This window comes from Camelina sativa, chromosome 17, assembly GCF_030686135.1.
Source record: "Camelina sativa cultivar CO46 ecotype springtype chromosome 17, ASM3068613v1".
Lineage (NCBI taxonomy): Eukaryota > Viridiplantae > Streptophyta > Magnoliopsida > Brassicales > Brassicaceae > Camelina > Camelina sativa.
In genome coordinates, this window is record NC_141896.1 from 5,785,698 (window position 1) to 5,806,760 (window position 21,063).

General features: G+C 31.8%; 6 protein-coding genes across 9 annotated transcripts; 3 read left to right on the top strand and 3 right to left on the bottom strand.

Moving 5' to 3' along the window:
• Window positions 1–568: 568 nt before the first annotated feature.
• On the bottom strand, window positions 569–2,744 carry LOC104755640 (F-box/FBD/LRR-repeat protein At1g13570). 2 transcript variants are annotated; one of them, XM_010478055.3, is made up of 4 exons: window positions 2,479–2,744; window positions 1,358–2,158; window positions 1,115–1,273; window positions 569–1,034 (listed from the first exon to the last, which is right to left on the bottom strand). In XM_010478055.3, the coding sequence occupies exons 2-4, from the start codon at window positions 2,156–2,158 to the stop codon at window positions 744–746; spliced, it is 1,251 nt and encodes a 416-aa protein (XP_010476357.2). In that variant the 5' UTR covers window positions 2,479–2,744; the 3' UTR covers window positions 569–743. The 2 variants fall into 2 exon arrangements, with proteins under 2 accessions (XP_010476357.2, XP_010476359.2); XM_010478057.3 differs by having other exon boundaries at window positions 2,381–2,655.
• A 90-nt stretch (window positions 2,745–2,834) lies between these two features.
• LOC104755641 (ceramide synthase 1 LOH3) lies at window positions 2,835–5,016 on the bottom strand. Of its 2 annotated transcripts, none has more exons than XM_010478058.3 (6): window positions 4,609–5,016; window positions 4,013–4,242; window positions 3,781–3,936; window positions 3,506–3,691; window positions 3,245–3,429; window positions 2,835–3,172 (listed from the first exon to the last, which is right to left on the bottom strand). In XM_010478058.3, exons 1-6 carry the CDS (start codon window positions 4,744–4,746, stop codon window positions 3,141–3,143), a joined length of 927 nt encoding a protein of 308 aa, XP_010476360.1. In that variant the 5' UTR covers window positions 4,747–5,016; the 3' UTR covers window positions 2,835–3,140. The 2 variants fall into 2 exon arrangements, with proteins under 2 accessions (XP_010476360.1, XP_010476361.1); XM_010478059.3 differs by having other exon boundaries at window positions 4,729–5,009.
• Window positions 5,017–6,378: 1,362 nt separating this feature from the next.
• PSK1 (phytosulfokine 1 precursor) lies at window positions 6,379–7,726 on the top strand. Of its 2 annotated transcripts, XM_087494172.1 has the most exons (3): window positions 6,379–6,582; window positions 6,850–7,038; window positions 7,532–7,726. In XM_087494172.1, the coding sequence occupies exons 1-2, from the start codon at window positions 6,382–6,384 to the stop codon at window positions 6,991–6,993; spliced, it is 345 nt and encodes a 114-aa protein (XP_087350298.1). In that variant the 5' UTR covers window positions 6,379–6,381; the 3' UTR covers window positions 6,994–7,038; window positions 7,532–7,726. The 2 variants fall into 2 exon arrangements, with proteins under 2 accessions (XP_087350298.1, XP_010476362.1); XM_010478060.3 differs by lacking the exon at window positions 7,532–7,726 and having other exon boundaries at window positions 6,380–6,582; window positions 6,850–7,117.
• Window positions 7,727–8,823: 1,097 nt separating this feature from the next.
• On the bottom strand, window positions 8,824–9,657 carry LOC104755643 (uncharacterized). Its single transcript, XM_010478062.3, has one exon. The coding sequence runs from the start codon at window positions 9,560–9,562 to the stop codon at window positions 8,966–8,968; it is 597 nt and encodes a 198-aa protein (XP_010476364.1). The 5' UTR covers window positions 9,563–9,657; the 3' UTR covers window positions 8,824–8,965.
• Window positions 9,658–17,573: 7,916 nt separating this feature from the next.
• On the top strand, window positions 17,574–17,809 carry LOC109129871 (Defensin-like (DEFL) family protein). The gene is made up of 2 exons (XM_019238853.1): window positions 17,574–17,634; window positions 17,718–17,809. Exons 1-2 carry the CDS (start codon window positions 17,574–17,576, stop codon window positions 17,807–17,809), a joined length of 153 nt encoding a protein of 50 aa, XP_019094398.1.
• A 2,212-nt stretch (window positions 17,810–20,021) lies between these two features.
• On the top strand, window positions 20,022–20,595 carry LOC104755644 (defensin-like protein). Its single transcript, XM_010478063.2, has 2 exons — window positions 20,022–20,143; window positions 20,248–20,595. The coding sequence occupies exons 1-2, from the start codon at window positions 20,095–20,097 to the stop codon at window positions 20,508–20,510; spliced, it is 312 nt and encodes a 103-aa protein (XP_010476365.1). The 5' UTR covers window positions 20,022–20,094; the 3' UTR covers window positions 20,511–20,595.
• The last annotated feature ends 468 nt before the right edge of the window (window positions 20,596–21,063 follow it).

Sequence of the window (21,063 nt, forward strand, 5' to 3'; positions counted from 1 at the left end):
CCGTGGGTTTGGGTTAGGGTCGGGTAATACCCGGTACCCGTTTGGGTACCCAATAAACCTGAACATATAAACATGTTTATAATATTTATCATTAATATAATGCAATTACCCTAAAGTTATGATTATAATTTTGAATATTTCATTTAGTTTTATACCTAAATATCAAAAATAATCAAAATATCTAAAATATATTGTCACATAAGTCAAACTTTAACTAAATTTATTTAAATTTAATTAATTTTAATTATATTTTTTCGGGTACCCGGTAGCTCGGGTACTAATTGGGTTCTGAAAATTGTAACCCAAACCGACCCGAACCCGGTAATACCCGAACCGAACTGAACCCAAACATAGTAAAATACCCGAATGGGTTCTATTTTCCATTACCCATTAACCCGAACCCGAACGGGTAATACCCGAACCCAAACGGGTAACCCAAATGCAACACTTTAATGTTAGTTAGACTTGTGTGCCTTAACTTGTTAACGATGCAAAACAAATGTCCAACACTACTTGAATGACAACTAAACAATTGATGGGGATGTTTAATCTTTGGAGTATAAACAAATGAGAAAGAAGTAAATATCAACAACTATTAGAAACTCTTTGTACCATCTTTGGTCAAATTACATTTAAAGTTTTTACTCTTGTGGATTCAACAGTTTTGTCATTTATCCACAATCATATACAAAGCATGTTCATACATGATAACAATAAAGAGATAGGGAGGAGAGTCAGATTCTTCAATCTTGAAGGAAGAGGAACTGAGCTTGAGGAGAAACACGCGGATACCTGAGCAATTCGACAACCATATCCATTTTGGCATCTTTATCTGTTAAACTCGAGGATACAATGACTGTATCCAAAACTGGAGAAGTTCCCAGCAAGAATCTGATAAATTCCAACTCATTTCTTATGCCAGAAACGTCTGTCATTTTCACGGTTTCGAGTCTTGGCAGTTGGTAGTCGAAGTAATCTCTTTCGAAAAGGTCAAAACCTTCTTCTTCAAGAGGAAACAGTTGAATTGGTGAAGCCTACAAAGATAACATAAGATGATGAACTGGAGATCAATAGCAATTTATGGCCACATTACGAAAAGAGAGAGTTAACATACCGAGACTTTGAGCTCTTTAAGGTTGGGAGAGTGAGTGACCAAACGAAGAAGAACTAGTACCTCATTAGCATCTTCAAAACTTACTTGGTATAGTTCTATAGTCTTAAGATGAATATAAGTAATTGGAAGCCTTCCCGGGTCATCTCCTATGCTCAAGTACTGAAATCAACGAACGGAGATACATATATAACTTTTTTTGATAACGATAATGTCTCCTAAAGTACTAAGATGAAGGGAAGTTACCTTTGTAAAGTAGATATAACCAACGAGCTTCTCAAGAAGGGGAACACCTCCAAGGAACTTAACAAGATTATAATCAGAACTCTGCTCAAAATCAGTAACATCCTCATGCATATACATTGAAACCGATATTGCAACTAGCTTGGGAGTATTCTCAAGGAAAATGTCTTTGAACTCGCCGTCTAGATACAAGTACATGAGATTCGGAGCAGATATACTCAAAACCAAACTGTCAAAGTAAGACAAAGACAAAAACTCAAGAAGCGGACATCCAGAGATCAGACTCTCAATCACCTCAGGAGCAACAAGGATCTGGTGAAGGTTCAAACTCTTGAGAGACGAAAACCCTTTGAAACACCGAGGAGGATCAAACTCGCAATGACATAACTCCAAACGTGTCAGTTTCAAACAGTTGAAGAGACAAGAAGGAGCCCTGAACTCTCCTTCACCTAACTCAAGAACAAGCTCCTTAATCCCATTCCTCGAAAGGAAAAGCAACCACTGATCAATATCAGGACGGCATTGCAAGAAAGAAGTAGAGAGCTGAAACTTATGGATAGGTCCTTGGTGAAGGAGAAGCACTCCAGTAACGAATCTGACTAGATTGGTCTCAACAACGCAACGGTCAGTAGAAGGAGAGACACATTTCTCATCAAAGACGAGATCAGTGAGTGTAGACCATTTATATCTCCATTTGGTTGATAACACACTTGTTCTTATCGCATCTCTAATCGAAAGACGAGTCAGGATATTCTCAATTATGCTTTGTGGTAGATCGCTTATGAAATCTGGTGATTCTACCATCTAAAACATGAATAACATATACAATAATCACAATCAATGCTCATTACATGCAAAAACAGAACAACATAAAAGTTCTTGCATTTTGATTTCAAACCCAGGAAATTGAAAAAATTGACCTCAAACAAATCCAATTCCTAGAAAACCCCATTCAAAACCTTAAAACCCTAATCAGTAATCACCTTTCTTGGATAAAAATCACAATAAGATTGAAAAAGAGCCCACCTTTGATCAAGGAAAGAGACATAGATTGCGATTTTTTTTTGCAATGCAACAAAACCAAAAACTCGAAATTTTGATAACCCAGAAAAAAAAGACAGAACCTTTTTGTTGTTGTTGTTGTCTCCTTTATCTGGTTTTGTCGAGCGGTGACTGACTTGATCGGTGAAGTTCAAATAGAGAGAGAGAGAGAGAGAGAGAGAGAGAAATTAGCAGACGATCGCTGATTTTGCTCTCATCATCGTTTTGCTACATTTTTCGTTTCGTTACTTTTGCGTTTTAAGGTTGCGTTTGCCGGTTGGTCAATATATTATCTGCCTAAACTCGCCTCAAAGACCGCGCGTTACATTACATAACTAAACTATATAATAGTATTTTATTTGTTTTGTCCTAGACGATACATTACGGCATTACGCACGCCAATCAAATTGCTTCTGAGAAGCCGATATAGCATTGTAAGAAGCATGAATCAGTTAGATATTTTATTATGAATGGTGAGTGATAATACAAAACGAGAATTGAATACAATACAATAAAAGGAGATTTGGAGTTTGTTTCAGACTACATACAAATCAATACAACTATAATTTTCCAAATCTTTAAGAATGAGAGAGATCCTAAATACATTCTGTACCATGAGTTGGTCCAATGTTTGAAGATTGGAGACGATCATGTCGGTAAAAGAATCTGAACATGTTAAGAGGTAACGCCGTGCTTTTACATGTCATATTAACCAGACGAAAGTTACTACCTTTGTGATCTGATATCAGTCTTCGTGTTCTTCTTCACCTTCAGAATCTGCAAACAAAAAAACAACCGTGAGGGTTTCTTCTTAATTTGGATGGTGTGGTTCAGTAATCCAGTTCTTACCAGATCTGACATCTTCACTAAGCTTGCCTCTATCTTGTATTTGTTTCACAAGCATCCGATACATCAAAACCCACCAATAAATGTGAAGCACAAGCAAGCAATAGAGGAGAGTGTTGAACATGTAGTAGTATATTGGTCCTTCGATTGGGTGCTTGTCCTTATCAAGCTCCAAAACTACTTCATAACTGAAAACAAAGATGTAATATACACATAAGGGGGGCATATATTTCAAGAAAACTATGAAAAGGATAACATACAAACCTTGTGCTCCATAAGATCCAAAAGGGATAGTAAATGAGTCGGAGAATGATCCAAGACAAAACGAAAAGAATGAATGAAATGCTCGCAACTCTTTCAGCTCCACTATATTTAGACATTTTCCCCACTTCAAGAAACACATCACTAGCGTCGTGAAGTGCCAGAACAACCGAACCAACACGGGAGAAGCTATACCGAAACAAGATAGATATATCAAAACAATGTGGACCAAAAGGAAATTAAATCTACTTTCTCCGGATGTGACAATGGAAGCATACCTAGCTACGTATGAGAGGACTATAAGAATAAGGGTGGCGATATGATGACCCATTGAAACTCCAAAATCAGAACGCCTCGTTTCCCAGAAAACCAGAGCAAATATAGAGTATGTATAGAACCCAGCCACAAACATATACAAAAGCTTCAACTTTAACCTGCATAAAAGTAGATATATATCATGATCAAAGCAATTACAAAAACGAGAGTTGTGGCCTTGGGAAAGATTCTTACTTGGTTTGTTGATCAGGCCAAGTCTGATCTCCAGGACCAACCCAAAAGTATTTAGTGTTCATAAACCAAGGCTCATTGTAAGTCACAGAGAGAGCAAGAATCTCAGCTGATAGATAGTAAACACACTTCCAAGCTGATTCTTTGAATTTTCTGATCTTCTTCTTCCTCTCGGCTGTGTCATCTCCCATATCCTGCCTATGTTTTCCATAGATCAAATGTTTTGCCAATTTCTACAAACAAACACCAATCATCCAAAAGTTCAAGTTATAAAAAAGGAAGTGAACCAACCCACAAAACAAAAAAAGGAAACTTTTCCAAACAAAGTAACCAAAAAGGCAGACACATGAATGATGCAGAACAAAAGAGAGAATAACAACACAATCAACATCACAACACTTACTATTCATTCTCACACACACTGAACACTTGTCACAAGTCACAAAAAGAGAAACTTTCAGATACAATCATTCTTCTTTAGTAAAGCTTTTCTAAAACTTTCAGCGGAAGCAACAACAATCAGAAAAACAAAAACAAAACAAAACAAGATCATCTATAAACAGAGTCGGATCTCTCCATAATAATAATGATATATCTACCTCGAAGACGAATCTATCGAGGAGAAAACGAATCGAAGGGAAGAAGAGAGCAAAAAGAGGAAGAACACGAAAATCTTGGTAAACCGGAGATGATTCGAGTTCCCAATTGATTGATCTCACCGATTCGAGCAAACCCATCTCCGAAATTTCCTCTCTTTAACATGAATCAGGAAAAGTTTCTTCTTCCCGGAGAAAAAGGGATCTCTTTTATTTTTATTTTTGGGGGTTCTGATTCAGGTGGGGGGGGGGAGTTATAATGCTAGTTCAAGTACTATACTGCTACCCCCAAATTTGATCGAGTCTTCTTACCAACTTGGCAACTTACGTGAATCAAAAAAACTTTGTTCCAAGTAAGCAAAAAGATGAACTTTGAACCTTCTGATTCGTTTAGAGTCTCCTCTACTGTCCAAAAAAGTCTGCAACTTGTCAACGCGTTAATAAATAAAGAAATTAGTACTATCTTTTTTAGCTGGCCAGGCCAATAATGGATTTGATTATATGCTTTTCTAATTGATATAATTGGATTCATTATTGCATGGAAGAATCATAATATGAAAATAATGATTCGTTTTGTTTACTTTTATTATGATATTGATATAATTAACAAAATACAATTGGATAACATATATTGTAGGGGTATCAGTGTATCACGGATGAAGGATAAAAAATGAAAAAAAAAAATGAAAAAAAACTAAGGATGATGATAAGAATATAGTGTATGAATCTCAATTAATTCGGCTCATTATTGTGTTTCACACTCGTTAAAGCTTTTGTCCACACATGCTCTTTAATTAGTCAGTCGGTGATTATACTACTACTTAATTATATACTACTATATATGTTTCATTCTTTTTTCAAAAGATCAAAAGTTTTCGAACATAATAGCTAGCTAATGTCTCTTGTATATTCAATATTATATATACACTGTACTGATGGATTTATATGGTTTCGTGCAGGTTCGTTAGTCATGGTTAAGTCTAGTTTTTTAAAAAAATTTGGTGATTTTCTTATATTAATGCTCTTCTTCATTGTGACGATAATTAATGATCCTAATTTTAGACGAGGATAAAAAGTTTTTATATAATTTATAAAGGATGACATTGTTTTAGAATTTTATGGCTTGGTACTCTTTTTTTTTTTTTTTTTTTTGTAAATGGATGAACATATACATTCTTTTTACTACTATCACCAATATCATACTATCTGTCATAGTATTGGAAAACAGTATAAAAACTTGATAGTATAAGTATATTTTTCTTCTCACAAAAGGAAGATTGTATACTGTATTAAACAAAGACAGTTATACATGAGCTATTTTAAACTTGAAACTAGAATTTAGTCTTGTTGTGATACCCCATCCCCCACGACAAGTAAAAGATTTAGACGTGAAACTAGAATTTTAATTTAGTATTACGGGGAATCAGACAGAAAAGAAATATATATAAACGCATATACAAAAACAATCTTAAAACTATAAGTACTTATTTAAAAGGTCCATGATATTTCGATATATTGAAAGTCACATTGAAACAAGAAGAGGTGACGTTTCCTAGGAGAAATGAAAGCGTTGACACCAAGATGCCAAAGTTTGACTTCCCTTTCTCTCTCTCTCTTTCTGCTTCATCGATCTTTCCTCCTTCTGCTTCATTATGAAACCCCCATTTCTCTATACAGCATTTATGGTCTATCCAGCCGCATCTTCGTATTTTATACTACTAATATACTAAAGTCAAATATCTCTGTATATTAGTATTTGTTAATAAATTTATCTGTATGGCCTTTATATACAAAATAACACTTTTATTTATTCAACTCTTAGAGAGAAGTAGAAGAAAAAGGAAAGAAATGATGAAGAAGAAAAGTGAAGTGATGATCTTCTTCTTCTTCACTCTAGTATTGCTTCTAAGCATGGCTTCACGTGTTATTTCAAGAGAAGATGGTTTTGCTCCTCCTAAACCATCTCCCTCCGCACATGTAAGTTCGTCTACACACTGTTTTTTTTTTTTTTTGGTTCGTCTTTCTTTTTAATTTAAGGGTTTTGATATAGGTTTTGCATATTATTTTTTCGATTCTCAGCATAATAAATTTCTACTGATGTATGGTTTATTGGTTGATAGTAACCGTAGAGTAATTGATCAAATTATATAAGTTGATAAGTTCATTTGAAAGATAATAAATTAAATGAGTAAATTCGAGTGTGATTCATCTCTCTAGTTTATTAATTTTTGGTGGTGGATCTAGGAGAAAGCAAGAAACAGTAAAGGTGATGGAGATGGAGTACTAGAGTGCAAGAATTCAGACAGTGAAGAAGAATGTCTTGTGAAGAAAGCCGTAGCTGCTCACACCGATTACATCTATACACAAGACTTAAACCTATCTCCTTGAAACAAGAACTATTACTATTTGTCTCTTATTTAACAAACTATAAACGTAAGCAAGGTCTCCCTGACCATGTGTTTTATGACTTCATCATGTTCTTTTATCCTAAGCTTCGTTTAGTTTCTGTTAATATATCTCTAAGGTTGTGATAGCACAAAGTTTAATTGGGCTAGACGACCAAGAAACTTTAACTTAGCTGTTCGGACTAGAAAAAAAAAATATGTGGGCTTTTGTCTTCTTGTTATAGGCCTAAATAGAAGCTTATAGCCATCCTGTAATGAAAGATACATGCAGAACGTTATATGAATAGATTAGAATATAAAAGAAGGTAGTAATGTAGTATGACTGTATGGTATGTTACATATATAATAGAAACGGTGAGTGATGTGATTACTTGTGTAACAAATTTTGAATAGGAAAAAAGGATTAGATATGTTAAAATGTGTTTACATGTGTATATTTGTATAATACTCTTTTGATAATTAGTTTCCATTTATATTTGTGTGTGTGTGTGTGTGTGTTTTATTTTGAACATTTTTTGCAGAGGCACTATCACCAGGAGCCTCCACCTGCTTTTGTCTAATTTCAGTCAACTACCAATACCATCCACCAAGTTTTATAGTCTTATATTCAACCATTGACAAAAATATCTACGATTGATGATTCAACAAATAATATGCAACATGTTGATCTATTTCTTGGCTTGGAAAGGCGTTTTTTTATAACAAAACCACAAAAACGTAAGTGTTTCAACAGTAAACGTATTAAACTTTCTATTCTTCGGCCAGTTATCGATCCAAATGTAATTCCAAAACTAGAATAATTATTATATTTAACAAAGATGTTAACACATAGCAATAACATAAGAAAGCAAAAGAACCAATAAAACAACGTCGAAGATAATTTAACTATATTTTCCAGTATTATTATGATGTACATTGATCTCTCTCTTTTGATTTGATGTGTTTGGATTCAGATGAATATTATTCGTCAGGTGAAATTTTTGAAAAAAAAAAACAATTTCTAAGTGGCTTTGTCAAACTTGAATTAGCGATGCTTCTTAAATAGTTAAATGGTTAAAATAAATAAGTACTACTACAAAATGAGAAAAAGGGGGTAATGATTGAATGGTTGATTAAAATTGAAAAGAAGAAGGTCCACCATTTTTAGCAAATCAACTTCATCTTATATCGTTGTTTGCCATGAATGTTTTTTTTTCTTTCATGATGCAAGTCTATTTATGCGGCGAGCTGAAAATTTGCGAGTAAGACTTTTTTTTTTTTTTTTTTGGTTATAGTTTAAAATTTACAGAACTGTAGTTTGTTAATTGGTATATCTCATACATTTAGTATATTGATAATCGTATTATAAATTAGTGGAATTTATGGGTTAAAACTCCCATGCCTGGAAATTTAGCAACATATCGGTACAAACAAATTTATTGGTAACCAAGGCGTGTACACTTTCTTACAATCATATAAAAGTATATAAAGAAAAGTACGGACAAACAATAAAATAACAGAAAATATTTTTTTTTGTTTTCTTGAAAGTTACATTCAACTGATCAAAATTTCGTGTCGACCAAATATAAGTAAACATTTAAAAGAAAAAATATGTCATTCGGGGAACGTATTGTCCTAGTGGGATTAGTTTACATCGTTAACCTAAAATTTGTAATTAACACAATGATATTTTAAGTTTTGAAATGGTTTTTTTAGGACTTTATATATATATTTGAAAAGAGCTTTAAATCTGAGAATAATATAATATGTATCGTATGCGCATGATCATTAGCATTATTCTTAACTAACTCAAGTTGGCTAAAAGAAAAAGATATAGAAGAACATTGTTTTGTTTTTTTCGCGATAGAGAATAACATTAATGATAATATTATATCATATATATAATACAATATATATGATCCTTATGAAATCTACATTCTTGACAAAAGCAGAACAATGATCAAGAATCAAGATCATTAACACAACTCAAAATCTCTGCACCTTTGGTTCGAATCCGATCTAGAGTTCGATATTGAATCTTCGAGCTCCCTTAGAAAACTGTTGTCGTCTTCGTTGTTTGACTTAATATCAGAGATAAGCTGTCTGAGATCAGAAGTTTCCTCTTTAAGCTTAGCGTTTTCTTTTAAGGCAAGCTCATGGCTTTCAGATACGCGGTTCAGCTTATCGATAAGACAGTGGTTATCAGAACGAAGTCTTATAACTTGAGACCAAAGCTCATCGAGATGTCTCTGCTTTCTCATCCTTGACCTACGAGCAGATTCTCTGTTAGAGATCATTCTTCTTTGTTTCCTCTCATCTATTATCATGCTTTGTTGGTGATCTTCGTCTGATGTTGAGTTGTTGCTCGTCACTAGATCTTGACCGTTAGATGACGAAGAGTAGTTGTTGTTGTTGTTGATCAGACCGTTAAGGTGGTAGAAGGAGGACGAAGAAGTAGGAGAAGAGGGCATGTTGAAGTACTCAGACTCCATGATTGATGTTTGGCTATTATATTTATCCGGTGTTAGATAATGGAAGTATCCGCTGAGTTCCGCCGGGACTGTATGATTCATGTTCGATCTTTGCTTTGATTTGTTTCGAGATTTTTCTTGTGCGATGTTTTTTGAAGAGAGAGAGAGAGAGGGAGAGGGAGAGTTGTGTGAAGTGGTTTTGAAAGAAGGGAAAGAGAGAGCGAAGGGTTTTATAGAGGTGGCCGGAGGAAAAGTTACGTAGAAAATGGTGTCATATATAAATTAATAATATTATAATAAATATGTTAGATACAGAAAGATTAGTTCATTTTAAAAGGAAGTTGTAGTACCGTGATTTGTAATACCCGATTTCGTAAAAAGAAATATAGTTAACTAATGGTGGTATAAAAAAATAATCAATTTTATTTATATACGACAAATACATTGTTTCTTTCTAAATTGTTTTGTAGAGCAACAAAGTTCATTGTGTTTAGGTGGACTAACTTTTTTTTTGGGTGGGTTTGATGGTATTGTGAGATGTCTCCAAAATTCAGCCAACTTACATTTTATTTGTTGCATATGGGTTGAAGAATTTAGTTTGGACCAAAAAAAAAAGGGTTTAAGAAATTCGTATAAGTTGAATAGATTTTCTAGTTTTTTTTTACTGACTTCATTTTGTCACTTGAAATGAATAATCAAAATTACAAAGATATATATACAAAGATATATATATATATATATATATATATATATTGTTAATAATATTAGTCATTAGAGAGTAATTTCTCTTACTATTTTGCCCAAAAAAGAGGCTCTTACTAATAAGTAATAATAGCTATGATTGTCTTATGTCATATCACCAACCATAAATATTCCTCGCGTATTAGATAAATTACTGTGGAAGATACTGTAGCAAATCATAGTCCTTTTTTCTAACCGGTAAATGTTGTATAGTTCTTACGTACCTATTTTCCGAAACCTTTTTACCATTGAGCATTGAAAATTATTTGGTTTCTGAAATATTCAAGGAACAAAAAGAAAAATGGTGGGGTTTCCACTGGCAACTCCGTGCAAGAAGTCTTTATTTTTATGATTAGAGATTAACTCATGTGATATATATATATATCCAGTAGTAAAAAACATCAATATTGAAAATTTCTTATAACTTAGAAAGGTCAATAACTTTTACCCCCATTCATGATTAATAGTATAATTAGATATGATTTTGTGTTTGTGTGTTATTATGATAGACTTGACTGATGGAGTATTTGTTAATTGAGTTATAAGGCTCTAATCCACAGGACCACAATTACTACTCCATACTTTTTCAATGCATACATGTTTCCTAAATTAACTAGTAATCATTTAGCAAACTAATTTAAAATTAATTTGGGGTTTTCCCACTATTGGACTTAACTAATACATGCTTTCATTTTATTTTAATTTAAAAATCAACGATAGAAGACAATAGACCCCAATTAACACAAGTAGAAGACAAGAGACCCCAAGATCCATCTCTCCGTCGCTCTATATACAGATATGTCCATCAAATAAATAAAATAGATTTAATAGTTATCATATTATACATATTTTAAGAAAAGAAACAATCAGTACTTTCATATGCCTTTCAATATTACAATGTTTGATCGGAGAACGAGTTAGAAAAGTTTGTAGAGTCGCATGGGATAATGATTATCATTTAGATATCAGAACTACACTAATATATATTGCAATAAAATTTTAAAATATTATAAACCCTAATTGGAGAAAAACATAATTTATAGATAATTCTATACTATTAAAAAGAAATATCATTCTAACTAACAACATTATGAATCATTATCCCTAAAACTGCGGTTCAACTACATGGAAGCAAACAACAATTAAATAAAACCCTAATGTCAAGTAAAACCATTAATCAACAGTCCAAACACCTGGTTATGTATTTTATACAGCTTCCACCCCAACAGTCCAAGGCTTCTATTTTATTTAAATGTTGACCGCCAAATTCATCAGTAAATAGCAACTTCATCCATCAACATAACTCCAATCACATGCACCTACATTATTCCTATCTTCAAAAACGAACTTATGTAATCCATCCCATAGTATTCGCATCCTATGTGTTGGAGTGTTTGTATTTATTGCCAGAGAGAGAGCGAGAGAGAGAGAGAGAGAGAGTATAGATTCTCAAACAGGTTTAATCTAATATGTTAGTTCATTGTCCAAAAGAAATTTACCTAAAAAGAGACAAATGGGAACACAGATAAGATGTGATTTGATAAATCAGACATGAAAATGTTACGAGTGGGGCCAAACATTTTGTAGTGACGCCTCATGGCCGGCGCACCAATTCACCGAGACACAACTTAAACATTTACTTAACATGCTTAAATGCTTTCATAGTCTATACCACAATTGAGTTCATTGAGAAGAAAAACATTAAAAAGAGTAGCAAACTGAAATTGGTGCAATACTGTCCATTGACTTTAAAAGGCTTCAACGAACTATAATTTGACCCTAGCCGACGATTAAGTGTTCTTTTCATTATTCGTGAATTCAGCGGTAAATTGTTAGTGAAATGTAGATTATAAATTTAACAGTCTAATTTTTTACCGCTGAAAATTTCAGTGTTTAGTATTGTGGACATCGTATGAGTTTTTTTTTTGTTTTTTTAATATCACGTGTTGCTGTTGTTGAAAGGAATGTCTGATTGTTGAATTTTCAATATTGTCGTTTATTCTATATATCGTGATTTTACTTGCAAAGGAAAATAAAACTTTATAAATGCAAGCTTTATTAATATCCAAACAAAAAAAAACTTTCACAGAGCTTTCCTGGCTTATAGAAGAAAAAAAACAATTTCATTACTGGTTGATCATATATTCATTTAGAGATTTGTTCGTAGCAGAGTCGAGAAAAAAAAAAACAAAATGTGCCGTCGACATTATGAGAATAAAAAAATTTTGTGATAGGACAGCACAATAAGGGACTGTGTTGAGCACGCGTCACCGGATAATTTCTCTAATTTTATATGAGAAAATGTAACAAAAATTTCATGTTTGTTTTGGATAGCTTTCAAGTTTCAATTATAACCATTTAGAGATAGATTGAGAATAGCCTATGACCCTATGGTACAATTTGATTATTGAAGTGTACCCATTCTGCAAATAACACTATGACGACTGTCTCCACTTTCCCCCACTTCATTACAAAGCAGCCCCATCTTTATATATAGTTTCCCTTAAATATTTGATTGGACTAAAGAGGATAAGCCTGTCTTTTTTTTTTTTTTTTTGTTCTCGTCATGCTAAAAACTTGTGTTCTGTGTTGATCTAAACCCATCTTCGTTGTCTGCCTCAAATATCACTCTAGAAGATGTCACTAACCCTAGAGAAAAAGTAATCGCTAAAGATCACTATGTTTTTATCTGTTTGGAAAAGATTTGATATCAATTTTCAACTGTTTCGATTCGGTCACACCGAATCAAGTAATCTAGCTTATTTTTCTTGGTCTTAGTCGTCATCGTTTATTCAATAATCATATTTTAGACACGAACTCGATCGTATTTATATTATAAGTGTTACCATGATTATTAACTATGACAAATTAAAAATTAAAAAAGTTTTACGTCGTCATAATTTTCTTTTCTTACAATACATAAGTTCAACGTTTTTTTTGGGCAACCATACAAAAGTTTAACTAAAATGTGAAAGTTTTTTTTTTCTTTTACCAAAAAAAAAATGTGAAAGTTTTCTAAGCTAAAAAAGACCTTTGCGTACGGCACCTCATCTAGTTAATGATTAACTTCTAATCGTAATTAATCTTCTCAGCTTAAGCAATCAAAATTAAGGTAGTGATCCACTCACACTTCCGCCACTAATTAATTTAACCAATTAATTAAGTGATTTATTTTGTTGGGGGCTAAACCTATCCTATTAAATTACGTAAACCATTTTGCCAATGCTGTGTTACTGTCGACACGTGTCGTCCGCAACGAATATGATTACATATTTCTGAGTGATAAATATTCGATTCATTGTCATTGACACATTAAACATTTTATATATATGGAGTTTAATCATATTAAAAATGATAATAGGTCACGGTCAAGTCATGTGTGTGTTACCTAAACCTAGTATTAAGATGCCCTTGTCTCATATCGTTACCAGAAGTGCAATTATACCGTAACGTGTCTCTATCCGTCCGTATTTTATATAATCAAGGACTTTGGCTTTTACTTTTTTTTCAGGTTTATATATACCTTGAATGTAATGCGACCTTTTCTTTAATAATCTCCATTAGATAATGATGTCCTAAGAAAATCTCCATTAGATATTAGTAGTTTTTTTTAATAAGAAATTACCAATTGATAAAGAAATATACCACAAACATTGAATTCTTACCGTTGAAAAAAATAAATAAATACAAATACATCTCTTATACTCAATTAAAAAACTTGATAAACAAAAGAGGATAATATGCTTCTTAACCAAATTCATAGCTCAGTGATTTGTAATCGTGGCCGTGTGTTTACCTAAATCCATGTACGTGTAAAAGACGAAAAATAGTCTAGTTTTCTTTAACTAATAAAAATATAACTGCGGTTAAAAACACTATTGAGTTTCGCCAACCATTAAAGAATATGTCTAATTTATTTAGATTTAGATTCATCTAAGAAAGAGTTGTATGAAATTATTGACGAAAACCATCTTCAGCCTACTTAGTAGTCTTTTTCTTTTCTTATTGTGTTCTCTAACTCGCGGTATATTATCACATTGTTTTGTACTTTGATCATTGGAGTCGGTGTTTAGTTTAGCGAGAAGAGGCAGTATAATAGAGTGATGGAATTTGACTTGAAGAGGCAGATTATCCAAACCCATTACATATCAAACCACAAATATATTAAATTATTGAAAGAAAGGGAGAATAAAAAAGGCGAAAAACATAATTAAATACTACAAAAATTTCAACGAAGGATAGCCACATAATTTATCTCTGATGAGCCCCACGCACGAAGAAACCAATTGGTAAGCGACAAGAAAATGTAAAAATACATTAAACAAATTAGTGATCTTGGAGGAAAAACAAATCGAGACAAGGATTTGTGTTTATTTTATTAAAATAAATAAATCATTGGCACCTTTGAACCTAACTGCTGCGAACTGGCGTCAGCAGCTGTCAACATCAAAACGTTGGAAACTCCATTTTGAATTAGAAGATGTAATTATCATATATATATATATATATATATATTGTAAGGCTTTGTAGTTTTAAAATAAACCTTCGAAATGATAGCAATTTGGGAGAAGTGGATTAGATCCAAAATGCTTTAATTACCCCCACTATTTTATGGAATAGCTCTAAATCTTTAGTGTCCCTTTGTAATAGGACTACTAGAAAATTCTTTTGCAATGCTCGCAATATGTGCATTAAATAATTTTTTTATATATGATACAACTTTTATCTTCTGATTTATACTTTGATAGTTAAGAAAAAAAAATCTGTAATATTAATTTATGATCCGTAAGTTGCTGATCTATTTAACTCGTGAATCCATCATAATTCTCCTTTCGAAAGAAGAATTGATTCAAAATTTCAAAGGATCTAACAATAATAAAAGATACTTCTAAATATGTTTCGTTATATTATACCCTTTACGAGGCAAACCAACTTCACCACTGTAAGACCCCGAATCATTTCTCGATAACATTATGCTTAGGTCAAATCATGCCTCTCTATTTTTAGATGAAGACATACATATCCATTCATATTCTATGTTTTACACATATGTTATATGTACGAACAATCGAACATATCTTGATTTTATTTATATATTTTGGATTCCGTATATATATATATATATATATAAACTTTATAATGTTCCTTTTCCGGCAGGAAATGAACTTTTGTGGGTTAAAAGACCTTTTATATTGTTCTTTACATATATGCGATCTAGTTCTAGATGCCTCTCTTAATTAATCAATGAGATATGTGGCTGATCCTTTTAGGTTGTTTTAAATTTTCTCTTTGGCTGGTACGAATTCATATCCGCCACAGAAGAACAATACCTATAAGAGTTTTGATAAATTATTCTGTACTAACTATCTATTCTTCCTTAGCTTTTTTTTTTTTTTTTTTTTTTTTGGAGTTCTGACCCAAAGAAATTAAAGTCCTCTTTTAGTTGACAATGAAAGCTTTAACCGATATGTTTTAACAAGAAGTTTAACATGTTCATTGAGATAATAGGAGCATCTTCCTTAGAGTCTCTAGTTTAGAGAAACTAAATAAAAATAAATCAGAAGTTAAAAAAAAGTTTTCTTAGGGAAACGTTGTGTCTTCAACATGGTGGCTTGGTGTCAAACTGTTAATTGCTTAATGCTCTTAGATAACAAGGTGGACTAGTATTAATGCTCATAAAACCTTTATCTTTGATGGATCAATCCACCAAAGCCCACAACATATCTTAACACCTTTTTGGAAATTAGATTAGTAAGTATATGTTACGTTAATTACTCCTACTTCACTCCCATACACACTGACAAAGTAACAAGTTAACGTATATATTATTGTCATAATGACGGTCCAACATAGCTTTTAAACTCATTAAGTCAATTAACTAAAATGAAACTTACTTTGACTTTTTTGTTCTTACCAAATTAGTTTAAAAATACGTAAGTTACTACAAATAGTCAAAGCTTTTGCAGTAAGCTCTCCATCAAAATTTTATTCTCATTGCAAGGACTTAAAAAAATCTATGGCGAGACTTATCTTTCATTTTGTATTCGCTCTTATTGCTGCATCTTGTAAGAATTACGTTGCACATACCACATAGCTTTGAAAATGTGAAATCCATTTTACACTTCTGGCAACATTTACTGATTTGTTTTTAATCTTTTGGGATGCAGATTTATTGTCGGTATCTGATGCGATGGTAAGAGAATCGCAAAAACCATGCATTTGTCCTTCCACAAATCCTTACTGTAACTGTGGCAATGATCTTCAAGTTCTCACTACTACGGTGATTGGTTCTAGCCCTGATATCAGACAGTGTGAGCGTTGCAACGACAACTCTTCTTGTAATGAAATTTGTCCGCCAACGTGCAAACACAAAGACTGTATATACAATCGAACATGTGATATGCATATATGTGAATGCTATATATGCTGATTGATGCAATTCCAGTGAATGTATAAATCGTTAAAGAAAAGATGTTGAGCTCATAAAGATAGAATAATGATTATATCTCATTATATTATTTTTGCTACGTTTATCACACATTCACACATTGCAAAATGATTTTTTTTTTTTTTTTTGCACCAGCAAAATGAATAAATCCTTGAAGCAAAGAGTCCATGAATCCTTAATTTGTATTCAGTCCATAATATTATTTTTGCTACGTTTATCAAAACCTAATTAATGTGAGTCCTCTACAGATTATTACAAAATAAATGATTGGAGACTTCAACCAAAACTACACTCACGTGAATCTCAAAAGCATTTCTTAAGTCTACAAGTAGGGAAGCATTTCTTAATTGTTTTACAACTCCCGAATTGGTTGGTCCCCTATCCGGCGGACACCCTCCTCCACATTTCGCCTCTATAGCTTGCAACTAGCACGCGAGATAATCATAAGATACATGAAGCCAATATTTCCAAATCTTGGTGTCGAAGATAAAGAATGATATGCATTTTTTTTTTTCTTTTTTGGACTCATGGACCCGATAGTCCATTTCAAACCCCCCAATAAAAGAAAACATATCCAAATATAAATGACTTCGAGATATAGTTGTTTATTTACTTAGTTGCAAATATTATGAATAAATTGAAACAAATTACACAAAGAGTTGGTTGATGTCAACAAAAAAAAAATACACACATAGATTTGGTATTAATTTAGTAAATATTTTTTGAAAAATTGTAAATCCAGTCCAATTAGTTTTTGCTAATTTGTTTAATGATATTTAATAAATTATTGAAACAGAAAAGCCCAATTAATAGTTTAACGCGTACACATATATAGAGCTCATCAACACAAACTAACAAATTATTCATGTATATAAGATAATTTAATTCATTTGACAATATGTTTTCAAACCTCCGAGACAAAAAATGAACAATCTTCGCGTTACCATTGTTGCCTTCTTGGCTTTTCTTGTCTTCAACGTGATTGGTATTTTGCTCCATTATACATTTGACACTTTGGTCATTGGCCGCTTTAACACAAACTCGTTTTCTTTTCTTTTCATTTGGTAGTTACAAATTCGTTGGAGGAACTCAAAATGGACACTCTATCCAAATCCAAAGAATTCAAATGCAAATTGGACCAGGGTTGTTTAAACTATTAGCGGATTATGAGGAAGGATCACACTATTGCAAATGCGATCATGGAAAGTGTAAATGCCATGGCTCTAACCCCCAAGACAATGATCCAACAACATCTTGAACTAATCTTTCTCCTGTATAATCATTTGTTTATAATGCAAAATAAACTAAATCGAAATGTTTTCACTTGAGAAAATTAATAATGAAGATTATATATCAACCGTTTTTTTTTGAACAACCATAAATTTATAATTCGGTTTGTAGTCGTAATCTGCATCATAATTAAAAAATATTGAATGAAATTTTGTATATATCTGTATCACAAAACAAATATGAGTTTGATAGATTCACAATATTTTTGATGTTTATGTAAAATAAAATTTAAAAACATTAATATACATCATATTGGATAAAAGAACATGAATATAGTAAACAAAAAATCATAAATAAATAAAAAAACTTCAGGAAAACCATAGAAAAATTGGAATGAAACAAGGACTTGATGTTTTGTTCCACAAATGTATTGCTTTATTTAGTGAGGATTGGGTGTCGATTTTTAGGATTAGTAAATTGAAGTCTTCTAGAAAAATGTATTTTGACTTGTAGAGAAGTTTCCTAATAATTCTATAAATAATTAAATATATATAGAATATTAATAGTAATTTTGTTTTTTAAGGTAATTACTTAAACTAACTTATTGAATATACTCTTTGTAGCTGATCTTGTACTGATAATTTAATATTGAACTAGATTAGGACCCCCGGTACACTGCGGGGTAAAATTATTTATAGCTAAAATATTTAAATTATAAGTTGTATATGTTGGTTAAATATGTTATAATTATATAATAATCGTTAAATAAACGATATAATATCGCAATATAATTTATTTTTTACATAATATTTATTTAATCAATTTAATTAGATATGCTTATTCTCTAATACCGACAGTATTAATAAAATAATGAAATGGTGTTTTACCCCTGTAACACCGAATTAATGATATATTTTAATCTATATAAATATCGATAAAACCCGTCCCGCTATATAATCCGTCCCGAGATATTTTAACTCACACTATATCATCTTAATTTTTAATATTTATTTTGTATCTACGGTATAATATTTATCATATTTAACTTTTTAAAAGTTTTAAATATTTTCATATTTAACCTTTTAAAAATCTTTGAAATAAAGAAACGGAATAAACCAAATAAAAGTTTTTTAAGTTTGAATGCCTGAGAAATCAAGCTTTCTACTCATTTGTATTCGAAATCATTTTGGTCTCTTTTATAGTATGACTTTGAAACATTGCCCTATCATTTTAGATGATGTGGGATATTATACCCGTATTTTTTATTCATCTATTGAGTAATATATGTCCGTTTTCAAAATTTTGTATTACATCATATACAAGAAAAAATATAATTTTTACTAACTAAATATATTATAGAATAGTTCAAGATAATTTAAATATAAATTCAAATAGAAAATAAAAGGGAATCATATATTTATGTTTGAATGAGATAGAAATATTTCCTTATTTTTCAAAATCTTACCTATAACTAATTTTGAAGTTTTGGTAACTAATATTAAAGTCAATGCATTAAATGTAAAAACTTTCCAAAAAGTATTTTTGAGCAAAAACTGCTGCAAAAATACTAGTATTGATTCTAATCATATAAAGAAATAGTTTTGGGTTTTGTTAGGATCTTTTAGTGATTAATGATATTTTTGTTTTCGAAATCAAGTAGAATACTAACAATTAGGTGAAAACTTGCGATATTTGGCAAACATATGATATCTTTATAATTATATGATATTATTGGATTTTGTTGGTTTAGAATAAAAATTAATGAGATATCCTATAGATGACTAAAATTTAGGAGCAATTTGGCAATCAGATATTATTTTATAATAGTTTTCCAAACTTGAAGTGTCATTTGATTTACTAAGAATATTAATTTTGTTAGTTTTCTAAATTAGAGGCACCATAAATATTCGATAACCACTATATTTTCTTTAGGAAATCTATTTAAATTTACATTTAATTTAATATTTAATATTTTCGATTTAATTGAATAATATATAACCCAAAAAGGCAAAAACCCATGAATTATTTTCGGATGGTTCTGAACTGAATCCGATTTGATTTCTCATTAAGTCAATTAACTAAAATGAAAATTACTTGACTTTTTTTGTTCTTACCAAATTATTTAAAAATTCGTAAGTTAAATACAAATAGTCAAAGCTTTTGCAGTAAGCTCTCCATCAAAATTTTATTCTCATTGCAAGGACTTAAAAAATCTATGGCGAGACTTATCTTTCATTTTGTATTCGCTCTTATTGCTGCATCTTGTAAGAATTACGTTGCACGTATACCACATAGCCTTGAAAATGTGAAATCCATTTTACACTTCTGCCAACATTTACTGATTTGTTTTTAATCTTTTGGGATGCAGATTTATTGTCGGTATCTGATGCGATGGTAAGAGAATCGCAAAAACCATGCATTTGTCCTTCCACAAATCCTTACTGCAACTGTGGCAATGATCTTCAAGTTCTCACTACTACGGTGATTGGTTCTAGCCCTGATATCAGACAGTGTGAGCGTTGCCACGGAAACTCTTCTTGTAACGAAATTTGTCCGCCAACGTGCAAACTCAAAGTCTGTATATACAATCGAACATGTGATATGCATATATGTGAATGCTATAGATGCTGATTGATGCAACTCCGGTGAATGTATATTAATCGCTAAAGAAGAGATGTTGAGCTCACAAAGATATAAAAATGATTATATCTCATCATATTAGTTTTGCTACGTTTATCACACATAAATCCTTGAAGCAAAGAGTCCATGAAACCTTAATTTGTATTCAGTCCATTATATTATTTTTGCTACGCTTATCAAAACCTAATTAATGTGAGTACCTCTACAGATTATTACAAAATAAATGATTGGAGACTTCAACCAAAACTACACTCACGTGAATCTCAAAAGCATTTCTTAAGTCTACAAGTAGGGAAGCATTTCTTAATTGTTTTACAACTCCCGAATTGGTTGGTCCCCTATCCGGCGGACACCCTCCTCCACATTTCGCCTCTATAGCTTGCAACTAGCACGCGAGATAATCATAAGATACATGAAGCCAATATTTCCAAGTCTTGGTGTCGAAGATAAAGAATGATATGCATTTTTTTTTTCTTTCTTGGACTCATGGACCCGATAGTCCATTTTCAAACCCCCAATAAAAGAAAACATATCCAAAGATAAA